The sequence below is a fragment of the Mixophyes fleayi genome, chromosome 11 (assembly GCF_038048845.1).
Source record: "Mixophyes fleayi isolate aMixFle1 chromosome 11, aMixFle1.hap1, whole genome shotgun sequence".
In the NCBI taxonomy this organism is placed as follows: domain Eukaryota; kingdom Metazoa; phylum Chordata; class Amphibia; order Anura; family Limnodynastidae; genus Mixophyes; species Mixophyes fleayi.
This window is the reverse complement of record NC_134412.1, coordinates 2,097,772-2,113,271: the sequence shown is the minus strand read 5'-3', so window position 1 is coordinate 2,113,271 and position 15,500 is coordinate 2,097,772. Positions and strand designations below refer to the sequence as shown.

The following is a 15,500-nucleotide window of genomic DNA, read 5'->3' as shown; positions in this document are numbered from 1 at the left end:
GGTTTGATTTCCACCATTGTTTCAAGATATAAATAAATATGTGAACTTCTACATGGAAACTAATGGTTCTGTACCTGATAATGAATGGGAATCTGGTAATTCTTTATTTCTTTTTTTTTTTAAACTTACAATTTTCAATGGTCAGAAGTGAAAATTACAAATGTTATAATGATACAATGATGAAAATAATGTAAAGTAGGGGGCACTTTTATTGTTCAAAACATAAACCAGGAGGCGAGGAGGTTGAGGATTGACAAGGGGGATAGAGTATCACGGATAGTTAATGGTTGTGGATGGAGCAGGGAACCAGGATAAAATGGAACCTATTTCCCAAATCAATGGATTTTACGGTATTGGCCTAGCATAGTCGTGATATTTCATTTCTTCCATGCATGTGACATGTCGGACATGATGTGACCGCAGAGAGGGAGGAAGTGTCTACTTGTTTCCAGTGTGACGTGACAGATGATTTGGCTGTGACCAATATCTGTGAGATTTTGGGGAGGGAATATCCACGGATCCTTGGGGTTTTGTGGACCATCATGAAGTTGAGAATTCAATGGATCTTGTTCCAAAATAAAGTCCACTTGGGACAGGTCCACCAAATGTGGAGGATAGCCCTCCTGTGACCTAGTTCCTCCAACAGCTCGGATCAGCTCTTGGGTACATGTTACTCAACCTGTCAGGGGTGTAATAACAAGGGTAGCACACCGTTTCTTTAATCGGTGTGGATATTAAGGTGTGGTATGTACTCTGTCAGCTTCCTCTTCAGGCGACAAACTCAGATCTGGTTCCTATTCTAATTAATTTCTATGGTGGAGGTCCGATGTAGCACCTAAGAACATAATGTAAATAATGGAGCTCATACCCCATCCAAGGGGTGTTGGTAAACATGTTTTATTTGTATGGGGTCCGTGTGCAGACAGCGTCTTCCATTAGCAGGGAGTGGGCAAAGTGCCTAACTTCAAAGAGTTCAAAAAGCCTTGGATCCAGCAAGGAAATTTTTTGTTGTATGACTTCCAATGGAGCGAAGTAATATGAGATCTATACTTTATACCTATGCTGGACCACCGCTCGGGGAACCCTGGAGACTGTCCTGAAGGAATATGGGGGTTATCCCATATGGGTGTGATTGAGAGACTAACTTGGAAGCGCATAAATCACTCACTTTTATAGCACATCTGAGTGTTTTCAGAAGAATAGATTTAATGTGCTCACGGGGTCTGGTAAGTCTCCACAGGAGGAGAGGTAAGGGTTAAAGACTTAAGGAAAAGAAGGAACAAAAATAAATAAATGTTCTCCAGGACAAACCATGTTACAAATGAGTTTCTTATTTTGCACATAAGGAAAATCCTGGCCGTTCCATCTAGTACACAGATAATTGATGGCTTTATTTTTACACTGAAATGTAAAGGTGACATGTCCTAGAAAAACTTTAAATTTCAGTGTAAAAAATAAAGCTATCAAGTATATGTGTGCTAGATGGAACAACAGCCAGGATTTTCCTTATGTGCAAAATAATAAACTAATGGGCACCCCTTGTATTGTAACATGGTTTATCCTGGAGAATATTTACTCCTTTTTATCGCCTTAATGACTCAGGCCCTCGGTCTCTATATCTACCCATGAAGTGATTCCAAAAGAAGCTAATGTGACCACGATTTGTGGGTAACTTAATAGTAGAGTTTAGGTATCTGACCAGTGCTCCCTGGAAGAATTGCTTTCTTGAATTGTGCTTAACCCTTGGGGGTTTCTATTCCATATAAATTTAGAGGTCTTCTGATCGCTGAAACACTGAAGATGGGACAGCTAATGGGAGAGTTTTGATTGCTACGATCCTACCTCAAGGGTTTCTAAGAGACAATATCATTTGGAATCTTGCGGAGATTGACCACAATCCAGGCCTCTAGCATTGTCTTAAGTAATCTCTTCATCTGTAATTTCCGTACCTACTGCATTGCTGATTTTGGGATAGTGGCAGGAGATTTACTTTTGTTAAGAAGTTCTTAATTAGTTTCTCAATTGTGGAATGAGGGGCCAGGGGTGTCCACTGAGTGGGGATATTATAGAGATTGGAGTAGTATGCTGGGACTTGTAGTTTCACAACACCTGGAGTGTCACAAGGTAGCTAACACTGGTCTATACACTAGGCTATACTATTTTCTGTTGCATGGATGGACTTTATTTAGCTGTACCTTTGTCCAGTGAACGGGAGGTACTGGCTGTTGTGATGGCAGAGGCCTTGGTTTGAATCACCATTCCTTGCACTGCTGCACTGGGATGATTAATGACATTAACCCCTTACACAAAGTACCAGTTGGCTGTGGTCTTGTAGTCGGGGGCTGCAATGGTGGTGGAAGCCCTGGTTCAATTTTCAATGCAGGACCGTCTTTAGTATCGTGTGATGTTGCATCAGGCTGGTTTATGAACATGATTTGAGAAACATTTCTGCCTTTAGTCAGGACATGAGTGGCTCAGTGGTCTAGTAATACTGACAGTTATATCAGGAAATCCCATTTAGTCTAATCTTTAATACTTTTGCTTGTTTCAGCAGACTGTTTTGCATGTGCTGGATCAGTGGTCTAGCAGTCAGGACCTACATGGGAGGGCCCTGGTTGAATCACCATTGAGTACCTTTGATGGTGCATCAGGCCACTTTTACTACTCAAAGCTTGGGCTGCCTGTTGGAAGCCTTGGGTTCAAAGCATCCCATGGATTTCCTGGATGCACCTTTGGATGTTGCCACAGGCTGCTTTGTGATACTGATGACATTAAGAAAAGTTTCCTATATTTCCTAAATCATTATGCAGGTCGGTGGTCTAGTGCTGAGGCACTTCGAGGGGGTGGCAGCCCTGATTTTAATGTGTGCTACCTTTTTTTTTAGCTTATGAAATTGTACCAATCCAATCTGCTTTACGATATTGAGAAAATCTTTCGCCTTGTTGAAAGCATGAGCTGACTGTGAGCGAGCAGTCGGACTCTGGACGAGCAGTAAAGTTAACTGTGAAATCTGTAATTGCATAATAATAATATTTGTGTGTTATTGAAATATGTCCCCTTGTTCGTCAGGTCTGATAAGGGACTGGACGGGATTGTGGTTAGCAGTGCCCACATCACAGCACTGAGGCTTCACCTGCATTAACCTGATGACATCTACACTGACCAACTATGGTGAACACGACAATGAGACAGAATGCAAGAGGACATGACCAGTGGGGAGCAATTAGCTCAGGTACCGTGTAGAAGGTATTTCACATATATGGTATGAAAACACCAAGGAGTATATTTACTAAACTGCGGGTTTGAAAAAGATCAGATTCCAGCTGTCATTTTGTAGAAGGTACTAAATAACTAGAATCTGATTGGTTGCTATAGGCAATATCGCCACTTTTTAAAACCTGCAGTTTAGTAAATATACCCCCAATACTCTCTTTATACACCTATAAATGTAATTGACTGACACTGCTTTGTTAGAATACAATCCTGTTTGATTCTAATCTTTATTGCAGTAAATCCTGTAGTAATTCTACCTAAGAGGAAGGGGGATGACATAGGAGGGCTGTTTGAGTTTCAAAGACATTGATCATCTTGTAAGGCGTCAAAGGTGAGGAACTTATCCTCCTCAATAGATGACAGTGGCCTTAGTAGATCATAATCTCAAGCAGCCGCTACCTGTCACTTTGGCTGGATCCTCATCTGCCAGCATTTGTGTTGCCCAAGTACTTCGACAACATAGTGTGGATTTCAGTTTCATCTTACACATTATACTTTGCTGTTTGTCAGTGAGGCGTTATTGTATTTACACCCCCCAGGCAGTGAATCTGTAAACTGTGCTGAGATAACGGACACTGGGTCAGAAGATGGGTAAAGTGGTGCCCACTTGGCAGGATAGAAATCCGGGTAAGATAATGTGTGATTTGTATGGGGAAGGAATGATCCAACAAAAGAAAATGATTATTTGCTTTTTTCAGCAATTTGTACACTGTATAAACATGATTATATGAAAGATAAGGACAGCGTTTCCTTAACTGCTATGTGATTGTAGTAAAGAGCAATGAGTAGGGCGGAGGAGTTAGACTGATGCTACTGGAGACTATGGAATGAGTGCAGGTATTGGTGCATGCTGGGTAATGTTTTATGTGTTAATTCTTTAAAAAATATATATATTGGAAATTGTATTTGCTAAATGTTTGAAAGGGGAATATAGAGTTCCAATACTTCAACAATTCAAAAGTAAAAGCTTAAATTTAATCTGATTAGTATTTAGGTTTTTTTAAGCATACTGGGACTTGTAGTTCAACAGAAGGCTGGAAGATAACAGTATTTACAGTGAAGATACTTCAACTGTTTATAGACTTTGTTCTAAGCACAATAGAAAAATGAAAGTATGGCCAGTATCCATGTAAAGTTGTCTGACATCTACTGGAACAGCTTTTACATGCTCTATCAGCCAATAAACGCCATTACTACCCAGATACTGCTAGGACAGATCCATCACCGCCTTCCCTGCACTGATCCCAACATCGCAGTGGATTCAGCAAAGAGGAGCTGCAGCAGCTACACCCACTATCCAGAGCCAAGGGGTCCTGGATACCACTGAAGGCGCTGGCGTGAAACGCACCTACAACTGGGGACACAACACATAGTGGACACTCAGAGGCAGAGAGTGGTACCAGTAGAAGTCAGTGACAACCAGCTAAACACCATAAAGGGTGGTAGCAGACTAAGGTCATCACCTACTGGGGGGTCCTGAGGGCAATCTGTACCTCTTATGGAGCAAGAAATATACTTGTATATTAGATTTCAGCCAAGACGAAGGAAAGCGCAGAACCATCACCTAGATCCTCCTTGTTGTGATAAGAGCATGATGAAATAAAGACCACCACAGAAGCCACTTACTAGCAGAATCTAGTCATTTATTGTAGCAAACAGCAGAATTCCCATTGGTTCACTTGTCTATCCTCACCCAAGTCTTTACAAAATGGCAAACATTAAAATAAAGACACAGTTGGCTTTAAAATAAACTAAAAAAAACAAACAAAAATGAGAGGCATAAATCTACTTGGATTTCTGTACAACATGCTACGTATATTCACTTAGAGGCCTATAGGGCGTGGGAGCACCCCATGCTCTATACAGAGATGACAAGGAAGACGTGACGGAGCAGAGACACTGGGCCCCAGCCCGTTAGTCTCACACCAGAACCACTAGTGACGCATCTGATGGTGGAAGGGCTCAGATCTATCTGTAAGGAGTTATGTGGTGCTGTGGTAGGAGAGGCCTCTAACGGATTCCTTCTCAGCCTACAAAAAAACCTCAATACTTTCCATTGAAAAAAAATTCTGCATAACAAGTAACTTATATTTGAATACAACGTTTCTCCTTTTAAATAATAAAACAAATGTTTAAACATTAACATTGATTTTTTTTTTTCTTTTTTTAAAAGGGAGCATTTACATAACCAAGAAAGTTCTGGATAAGGGAACTGAGAGGGACCAATTGCTGGTCTCTGTCCGAGGACAGTAGAGGAATGGGAGGTTTGCACAGCGGCTACTTCTATACAAAAAAACGCTGCACCTTCTCAGAAATCAGACGGGAAAGAAACGAGAAAATCAACACTCAACCTTAGAAAACTCGGTTTTGCTGTAAATAAATCACTTGAACCGTTTCTTCGTCCTGTCCTCTGGCTCACTTCCTTGTCCTCAGAGATTTCCTCTGGCTGGACTTGCCTTTTGCCACGGGTTTCACAGCTTTCTTCGTGGCCACTGGCTTCTTGGAGGCCCGACTGACTGCTTTTTTGGCAGGGGCGGGTGGAGGGGGAGGGGCTTTTCCCTTCTTCGCTTTTGATGGAGGAGGAGGGGGAGGAGGAGAAGGAGGGGGTGGTGGTGGAGCCTTTTTAGGCACACTCTTTGCCTTCCCCCTGGGAGCTGGGGTAGTCTTCTTGGGCTTAGGTGGGGGAGCTCTGGACCTGGATTTAGAGGGGGCTGCTTTCTTCTGCATCCTGTGTAGAAGCAGGAAAATAATTAACTCTGCTATAAGTATGACATATCCTGTACAGACTACTTCTCATCTGAGTAGTTAAATCTTTAAATCTATTTGTGTGAAGAGAAATAGAACCCATTTCATGAACCCCCAAGATTGGCGGTGTCACTCACCTCCTCTTTGGAGGGGGCTCCTCCTCCTCAGATTCTTCTTCTTCGGATTCCTCCTCTTCCTCTTCGGAGTCATTGTCGGACTCCTCCTCCTCTTCCTCAGCCTTGTCCGGGAACAATACGAAAGGACTGCAGGAAAAGAGACCCAGAGCTGAACAAGTGCTGAGATGTTACAACCCCACAACTACAGATCATTAGGCTCTGATACCCCTGCGGTACACAGCAAGGTGCTATAATATACCTGGGATAATACGGGAAGCTGAGCTGATATGTGCCACTAAAGCCCTTCCCGGAGATCTGTTCCATCCAGCCGTTCCTCTCACACTTCTGCAGGGTCCTTTTCAGCAGATGAACTGGGGAGGATATTTCATGGATGATATTTCTCACTAAGAGCACAATATGAAGCAATGACGTAATATAACCGGCCGTTGTATGTCTCACCCTGGAAGCTGGAGTTGACCCCAGGATGGTTCTCTAGCACATATCTCTTAATAGCGGTGGTGGAGCAGGTCTTGGGCTCATTCATGGCTGTGATAGCAGACAAGATGGCGTCTTCGAACAATCCTCCGCTCAGAAGAGGCTTATCTCCTGCCCGCTTCACCTGCGAGAGTCATATACTAATTATCCTTCCAGTTATTACATGTATGTGCTCACTCGTCAAACCTCAGACCAACGCTGAGCAGGCAGTTTTCTAGCCAAACTTTATTTAAAATCTCCTTTACTGTTCAGATATGAAACTATGACAATATTATTTTTCTCTAATAAAGCTGCCATTAGTTTTACAATCAGCTTCAGAGTAACATCCGAAACGTAAAATAAAACTACATCATGAATCACATTTTAACTAGTAATCTTTTTATTGGGTTGGAGAAGACTTACCTGGAATGTACCAGAAGCCCCCTTCCCTGTAATCTGCTCCAGCTGCCCCTTCTCTACAGCTCTCTGCAGGGCGTTCTTCAGCAACTGAGGCCTGAAAGACCAAACACAACTCAACAGTCACAAGGACAGGACGTAAAAGATAGTTTCCATTTTAATTCCTACTAGATGTACAACGTTCCCTTTAGGAAAATGAGGGAATCTAGGACTGATCTTACCTGACATCCACCTTGAGCTTGGGGTAATACTGAGAGACGTATTTCTTGATGAGGCTGTAAGACGCTTCCTTAGGCTCACACAGTCTGGTAAAAGCCAAGGGTAAGATGTCTTCCAGCTTGACGTTGGGCTGATCGCCCGCTGTGGAGTTGCTCTTCTGTCAGAGGAAAAGGAAGTATGAGGATAGGTCTGGTGTATACAACACAGGATATGGGGTACCCATGGGTGACCACACTAATTTAGAATGGGTTCCACATCCCCCCCAGGCCTGCAGACAAAATAAAATAATCTCCAAACACAATGAATCCATCAATGGACGACATCTCTCAGCGAGGGATCTACCAACCTTCTTGTCTCTAGACTTTGGTGCAGATTTTCCAGAGTTTGACACAACTACAAAACTGCCGGAGGCTCCCTTCCCCTTCACCTGGTGAGACACGCATGTAAGATCAGGACATATAACAGTCTAACAAGAGATGGACAATAGTAGGTATCAGCTTAATGTACTATTAATGTGCTATGTGGTCTCACCTGACGGATAATTCCCCTCTGGAGCTCCCTCTTCAGAGCTTGTTTCAGCAGGTATCCCCTCCTCTCCAGCTCTAAAGATGGGTACTTACTGATGATGTATTTACGAATTGCCACAACAGAGGCCCCCGACTTCTGGAAACATGCCTGCATGGGAAGTACAACGAGTAGAGGTTATATACGGAGGTACCCTCCCTATGAGGTAATGTACTGGAAGCTGGCAGCTTTGTCACACTGATCATGCCCCTGCCACTCATTCGTAGACTTAATGCCAACATGTATCAAGGCAACAATAATAGACATTAATCTGAACACATTGATTTGTTAGTTTCTGTTTGTGTTGTAGGTGACTTGTATGCTTACAGAATAAGACTTGTCTACAGACTATTTATAATGGAACAAGTGCGCCACCTAGTGGTACTAACACTAATATGAAAAAGAAACGGCCAGTGAATGATTCCGTGTGGACCATGCCTAGACCTGTTACGATCACAAAATCACCCCAAGCGCCTAGTGGGATATAAGCTACTTTAGCAATTACAATTTACCTTAATGGCCTCGGTCAGGATGGCATCCATCTTCGGGCGAGATGAGGAAGCCACGTGCGTCTGTTTCTGTGCCCGGGCCAGCTGGCTGGCAGACAGCGTAGCCCATGCTGGTATTGTCTTCTTCACCTTCTTCTCTTTCTCTTTTGACTGTTCCTTTTCGCCACTAAAAATGTCAAAAGACAAAACTTAAGAAACCGGCACAGCGTTTTCTGAGAACATTCATTACATCATCACCATAATGTATTTATATAGCGCCACTGATTCTGCCGCGCTGTACAGAGAACTCACATCAGTCCCTGCCTCATTGGAGCTTACAGTCTAAATACGTAGGCAATCTGCACTGAGGTCACAAAGCTCATACTTGATCGCGGTGCATATGTCCGGCTGAATCCCAACATGAATTAGGTTTGGCCACTCTGCAGTAGATGCTGTATCCACACTGCCCGCTCCCTGCCTCTGGATCTACATCAAACACTCACGTAGATGAATTCCACTTACTCTTTCTTGGCCTCCTCCGTTACCTGCCCCTCGGCCTTCTTCTCATCAGCCTCAGACTCTTTTGGTTGCTCCGCTTCGCTGGAAGTTGCTGGGGGGGTTTCAGTCTCTTGTTCCTCCCCAGTGGAAGCAGACTCCTCGGAGCTTGCATCAGGCTCTACAAGAGAAGAGGGATTTGTATAAAGTGCCAACTACACAAGATTTCATTCAACAGCGGGCAAATAAACCTTTACCAGTCTCACAGGGGCACTGACCCAAACCTGGAACATTAGATGTGCAGCACAATGTAATTATTACTTAATGAAATCTCCCTTAGAACACGTTTATACGTCTCACTTCACACCCATGTACAAGTTCTGTCACTGGGGAAACTGGCTACCCCTTATAAGGCGGCACCTTCATGATATAATATCAAAACTGATTGGCGTGATTAGACATGTAACGTGTAAGTGTCAGAGCTGTAATATATTAATCCTCTCTTTTGTCTTCAACGGCACCACCATCTCCTGTCTGGGTGTCACCCTCGACTCCTCTCTCTCTCTCTTTTGCCCCCCATATTCACTCCCTTGCCCAAGTCTGTCGCTTCCAACTTCGCCTGCATCCGTCCCTTTCTCTCTCAGGATGCTGCCAAGACTATCATCCATGCACTCATCATCTCCCGCCTGGATTACTGCAACCTCCTCCTCACTGGCCTCCCCCACTCACATCTCTCCCCCCTCCGATCTGTACTCAATACGGCGGCAAGACTCATCTTCCTCTCACGCCGCTCCTCCTCTGCCTCGCCCTACACTGGCTTCCCTTCCCCTATAGAATCCTCTTCAAACTCCTCACCACCACATACAAGGCTCTCTCCCACTCTACTGCCCCCTACATCTCTAACCTCCTCTCCATACACACTCCTGCCCGCTCCCTGCGCTCAGCCAATGATCGCCGCCTCTCCTCCTCTCTTATCACTTCTTCACACTCCAGAATCCAAGACTTTTCCCGTGCAGCCCCCTTGCACTGGAATGACCTCCCTCCTTCCATCCGCCTCTCTCCTACTCTGTGCTCCTTCAAACGTGCGCTGAAAACCCACCTCTTCCTTAAAGCCTACCAACCATCCGCATAACCCCTTCATCTCCTCCACTCGCTCTCTCCCTTGCCTCATCTGGCTCCCCTTGTGCCTGTTCTGTTTTCCCTCCCTTAGGATGTAAGCTCACTTGAGCAGGGCCCTCTTTCCTCCATTCTCCTCACCTGTTCTTCTGCTCCGTGTTTATTGCTTTAACCTGCCTGGAGCTCTTGAAGTACTGGTATCTCTGTTTATTGTTTTGTACTGTTTCACCCTGTATAGTCTACTGTTTGTGTGGTGTACGGCGCTGCGGAAATCTTGTGGCGCCTGACAAATAAAGGATAACAATAATCCTGTGATAGCTAAGACATCAGAAAGTATAAGTGATAGAACTAAACATTACTGATTTAAAGAAAATACAAAGGTGATAGAGCATCTAAAAGAGAGAAACAATTAAATATTTCACTCTTAAAGGGTTCTACATCTGGTGCTGTTATAAAATATGAGAGAAATCCTTTTATAATGGGATTAGAGAGGTTTTACAGGAAAACAATCACTAAAATAATAAAATATTAACACTTTGCAAACAGCTATTACTTTATTTTATCTGGACCTTGAGTGAAAAGCTGTTTTTATTATCTCTTTCTTACATGTGAAAGCCGCACTGTCAAACTACAGCAAAACTTACTACAGGACATGCTATAAAATACATAGTTGGACCTGTCTGTTTTAGTTTTCAGCACTAGTTGTACTGATTGAAACTAGAAACAGATAAGCAAGTAGAAAAGGAGCATTTAGTCCATATCAAATACCATAGCTCAAGTACAATAACGGCATATACCAGTGGTTCCCAAACTGGGTGCTGTGGGAAGCAAGGTGGATGACTACTTGGTAATTATTTTGGCTTAGGGGTGCCTTGAAAAAATTATGGAGGCCCTAAGGATGCCTCAAACAGAGAAAGTTTTGGATCCACTGGCATATACATTCTAAAGCAATAGAAAACCATGCACCATGCCCCTCGCCTTCGTTCCTGTGGATGTGGAGGGGTTTGTTTGCAAAGCACTGAACATTGACTGATCACTGGGCCTTAGACCCAGGTACCAGCTTTGTAATGTGTTAAAGTGAAACACTGGACAGGCATAGGGACAAATGATCAATAATCCTGTCCGGATCTCACATGTAATGCATATAAATATACACAGACACAATCTCATCGTCCCTGACACCATCAGGCAGCAGCCTCTAGGTTCACCTCCTAATACATGAGAACTGGCCATATGGAATTACCCGATTCTGTGCTAGGACCACACACTATGATATACGCTGCAGATAACACAGGGTGTAGGTCTAAATAACCGGCTCATAGTATGCTCAAATTGCAGAGGCTCATCTGACAACACAAACAATGCACTAATCTCACCGTACATTAAGAATTACACCCAGCAGACAACATGCAACGCATTGATATGATAACTGCAGCCATTATACTGGGGGACTGTGCTGTTGGCCTGTATAAGAGGCAGGGACATCTGGGATTGGAAGATGGTGAATTCTCCATGACTGTCGAATGGCATTATTCACGCAACAAATAAATTGGATGTAATTATACATCCTAATAAGACTGAACTGGAACGTTACATAAATGAAAGTCCTAGACTTGTGAAAGAAAACTGATGAAGAGCGTGTTAGATGGTTGCAGGGAATGAGAGGAACATGAAGTGCTTGTCTGGGCCATGTGGTGGATCTCTCTGTAAGACACTGTAGTATAAGCTCTGGATCCTGGGCCAGCACAAATCACACCACTGCAGGAACAACAGTACTTAGCAGGAGGAAGAGAGATCAGTGGTTGCAGACCAACCTCTAAGTAGGAGGGCGAGAGCGCCACCTTTCTGTCTATGTAGCAGGGTGTACATTTCAGTGGGATCCATCTTTATGATTGCCCATATCAGAAAATAGTACTTTAATATTTGTATGTGCCAAAAAACAAGAATAGTGTAATTTTAAAAAGATCTAAGAGAGAACAAAAAGTTAGACTTGTACAGTGTTACTGGGTGAGGACTGTTCCATGTCACTCACATACATTTCACCTGAAAGGGACTATATACTTCCAAAATATTACCATATGTAAGAGCACCTGAGACAAGGGATGATGCAGCATGAGGACTGGAGCGTCTGGTACGCTGGGTAATTACCTGCTTTCTTGTCTTCATTTTCGGGGGTGCGATTCTTAGGTGCGGTTTCCTGACTGGAGGAATTAACGGCACGGCGGATCGGCATGGTGAAATCACTTGGACCTATAGAGTAGAGACGTCTGTACATTAATGAAGGCAGATGGCTACGCACAAATACTATTATAAACAGTTATTAGAGCACCTAGATATTGTGCACGCAATATAGAGCATTCTGAATCAAGTCCTATCAGCCCTGCCCTAGCGGAGCTTACAATCTATAGTCACTACCATACAGACACAGAGTAGGATAAGTTTTAGCGGAAGCCAATAAACCTACCAGTGCGTCTCTGGAATGTTGGGAGTAAACCCGCACAAACATACAGAGGGCCTAGCTGGAATAGAACTGATGACGCCACAGTGTAAGGCAGCAATGCAAATACCTATGCTAATATAAATAACGACAGGGCCCACGCAAAGACCTACCACACGCCGCAGGGCCCACGCACAGACCTACTGCGCCTAGCACAGGGCCCACATAGATGCCTATGCCCACAGAGGCCTAAGACGCTGAGCGCAGGGCCCACGCCAAGACCTACCGCGCCGAGCGCAGGGCCCACACAGAGACCTACCGCGACGGGCACAGGACCAACGCAAAGACCTACCACGCTGACTGCAGGGCCCACGCAAAGACCTACCGCGCTGAGCGCAGGGTCCACATAGATACCTATGCCCACAGGGCCCATGCAGAGACCTACGGCACTGATCGCAGGGTCCACGCAGAGACCTACGGCACTGAGCGCAGGGCTCACGTAGATACCTATGGCCACAGGGCCCATACAGACACCTACGACGCTGAGCGCAGGGCTCACGTAGATACCTATGGCCACAGGGCCCATACAGACACCTACGGCGCTGAGCGCAGGGCTCACGTAGATACCTATGGCCACAGGGCCCATACAGACACCTACGACGCTGAGCGCAGGGCTCACGTAGATACCTATGGCCACAGGGCCCATACAGACACCTACGACGCTGAGCGCAGGGCTCACGTAGATACCTATGGCCACAGGGCCCATACAGACACCTACGACGCTGAGCGCAGGGCTCACGTAGATGCCTATGACCACAGGGCCCATACAGACACCTACGATGCTGAGCGCAGGGCTCACGTAGATGCCTATGGCCACAGGGCCCATACAGACACCTACGGCGCTGAGCGCAGGGCTCACGTAGATACCTATGGCCACAGGGCCCATACAGACACCTACGACGCTGAGCGCAGGGCTCACGTAGATACCTATGGCCACAGGGCCCATACAGACACCTACGACGCTGAGCGCAGGGCTCACGTAGATGCCTATGACCACAGGGCCCATACAGACACCTACGACGCTGAGCGCAGGGCTCACGTAGATACCTATGGCCACAGGGCCCATACAGACACCTACGGCGCTGAGCGCAGGGCTCACGTAGATGCCTATGACCACAGGGCCCATACAGAGACATTATAGTGCATTTTACCATAAAACAAGTGCAGCACCTACCTGCAGATATTTATCCTGCGGGGCCTTGTCTTAAAGGGGAACTCACCCTCGCAGATTAACCTCTGTATATTGCAGCTGCAGGTCCCCTTTACTCGGTCGGTTCCCACTGCTCCCTACATGCGATGCCCGGATGTAAACTAGAGCCAGCCACTTGTCGACGCTCACACGCGTTCTGTTCAACAAATCAGAGCGCACTTACTGAAACCTCATCCAATCAGCGCGCACATGCTGCAAGCCTGGCCAATCAGAGGGAAATTACTGTAAACTCAGCCACTCAGCACTTAGCTGACAGAAAGAGGAGAAAACACAAAACAAAGAGGCTGCGCTCAGTGGGCGGGCCCCAGTTCAGCCAATCAGCGTCCGCAGCATCTTTTAAACGGGCCGGGAAGGAGGGCGGGGTCAGTATTTGTACGGATGAGGAGAACGGTATTTCAGGCGGTAAACATCATCCAGAGTCACTGGAATTAGACTGCGCGACGCCCTGGACACCACATCATGTCCCAGCCGGTGCCCGCGGTCGCAAAGCTCCTTTCAGACTCCATCACCTCTGCGCTGAACATGGCGGCCGCTCCTCCCTCCGCCCACAAACATACAATGGCTGCCCACCGTATCTCTCTGCACTTCACGGAAGACGCGTCCTGCTCACCCCGGCACCCTCCCCTGCAGCGCCCGCCTCACCCGCCGCCCGCAGCGCAGGCTCTCACCTCGGGCTCTGGAGCTGCTCAACCGTCTGCAGCCTCGCGCTCTCCCGACTGACCCGCCCCCTCCGCGCGCACCAGCCCGGCGACGTCATCTCCATGACAACCGGGGGGGGGGGGGCGTCACTCAGACAGTAATAATAACCCTGTGTATTATACTCCTCTGTGGTAATAACCCTGTGTATTCCACTCCTCTGTGGTACTAACCCTGTGTATTCCACTCCTCTGTGGTAATAACCCTGTGTATTCCACTCCTCTGTGGTAATAACCCTGTGTATTCCACTCCTCTGTGGTAATAACCCTGTGTATTACACTCCTCTGTGGTAATAACCCTGTGTATTCCACTCCTCTGTGGTAATAACCCTGTGTATTCCACTCCTCTGTGGTAATAACCCTGTGTATTACACTCCTCTGTGGTAATAACCCTGTGTATTCCACTCCTCTGTGGTAATAACCCTGTGTATTACACTCCTCTGTGGTAATAACCCTGTGTATTCCACTCCTCTGTGGTAATAACCCTGTGTATTACACTCCTCTGTGGTAATAACCCTGTGTATTACACTCCTCTGTGGTAATAACCCTGTGTATTACACTCCTCTGTGGTAATAACCCTGTGTATTACCCTCCTCTGTGGTAATAACCCTGTGTATTACACTCCTCTGTGGTAATAACCCTGTGTATTACACTCCTCTGTGGTAATAACCCTGTGTATTACCCTCCTCTGTGGTAATAACCCTGTGTATTACACTCCTCTGTGGTAATAACCCTGTGTATTCTACTCCTCTGTGGTAATAACCCTGTGTATTACCCTCCTCTGTGGTAATAACCCTGTGTATTATACTCCTGTACTAATAACCCTGTGTATTATACTCCTCTGTGGTAATAACCCTGTGTATTACCCTCCTCTGTGGTAATAACCCTGTGTATTATACTCCTGTACTAATAACCCTGTGTATTATACTCCTCTGTGGTAATAACCCTGTGTATTCTACTCCTCTGTGGTAATAACCCTGTGTATTATACTCCTGTACTAATGACCCTGTGTATTATACTCCTCTGTGGTAATAACCCTGTGTATTACCCTCCTCTGTGGTAATAACCCTGTGTATTCTACTCCTCTGTGGTAATAACCCTGTGTATTACACTCCTCTGTGGTAATAACCCTGTGTATTACACTCCTCTGTGGTAATAACCCTGTGTATTACCCTCCTCTGTGGTAATAAC

At 45.5% G+C, this 15,500-nt stretch overlaps 1 protein-coding gene across 4 annotated transcripts; it reads right to left on the bottom strand.

Moving 5' to 3' along the window:
- Positions 1-4,895: 4,895 nt before the first annotated feature.
- HP1BP3 (heterochromatin protein 1 binding protein 3) lies at positions 4,896-14,383 on the bottom strand. Of its 4 annotated transcripts, none has more exons than XM_075190811.1 (13): positions 14,283-14,302; positions 13,579-13,750; positions 12,056-12,157; positions 8,819-8,972; positions 8,321-8,483; positions 7,776-7,919; positions 7,591-7,671; positions 7,247-7,401; positions 7,032-7,122; positions 6,594-6,753; positions 6,394-6,505; positions 6,156-6,281; positions 4,896-6,001 (listed from the first exon to the last, which is right to left on the bottom strand). In XM_075190811.1, the coding sequence occupies exons 3-13, from the start codon at positions 12,138-12,140 to the stop codon at positions 5,689-5,691; spliced, it is 1,584 nt and encodes a 527-aa protein (XP_075046912.1). In that variant the 5' UTR covers positions 12,141-12,157; positions 13,579-13,750; positions 14,283-14,302; the 3' UTR covers positions 4,896-5,688. The 4 variants fall into 4 exon arrangements, with proteins under 4 accessions (XP_075046912.1, XP_075046913.1, XP_075046911.1 ...); XM_075190812.1 differs by having other exon boundaries at positions 13,625-13,750; XM_075190810.1 differs by lacking the exon at positions 13,579-13,750 and having other exon boundaries at positions 14,283-14,383.
- Between the last annotated feature and the right edge of the window lie 1,117 nt (positions 14,384-15,500).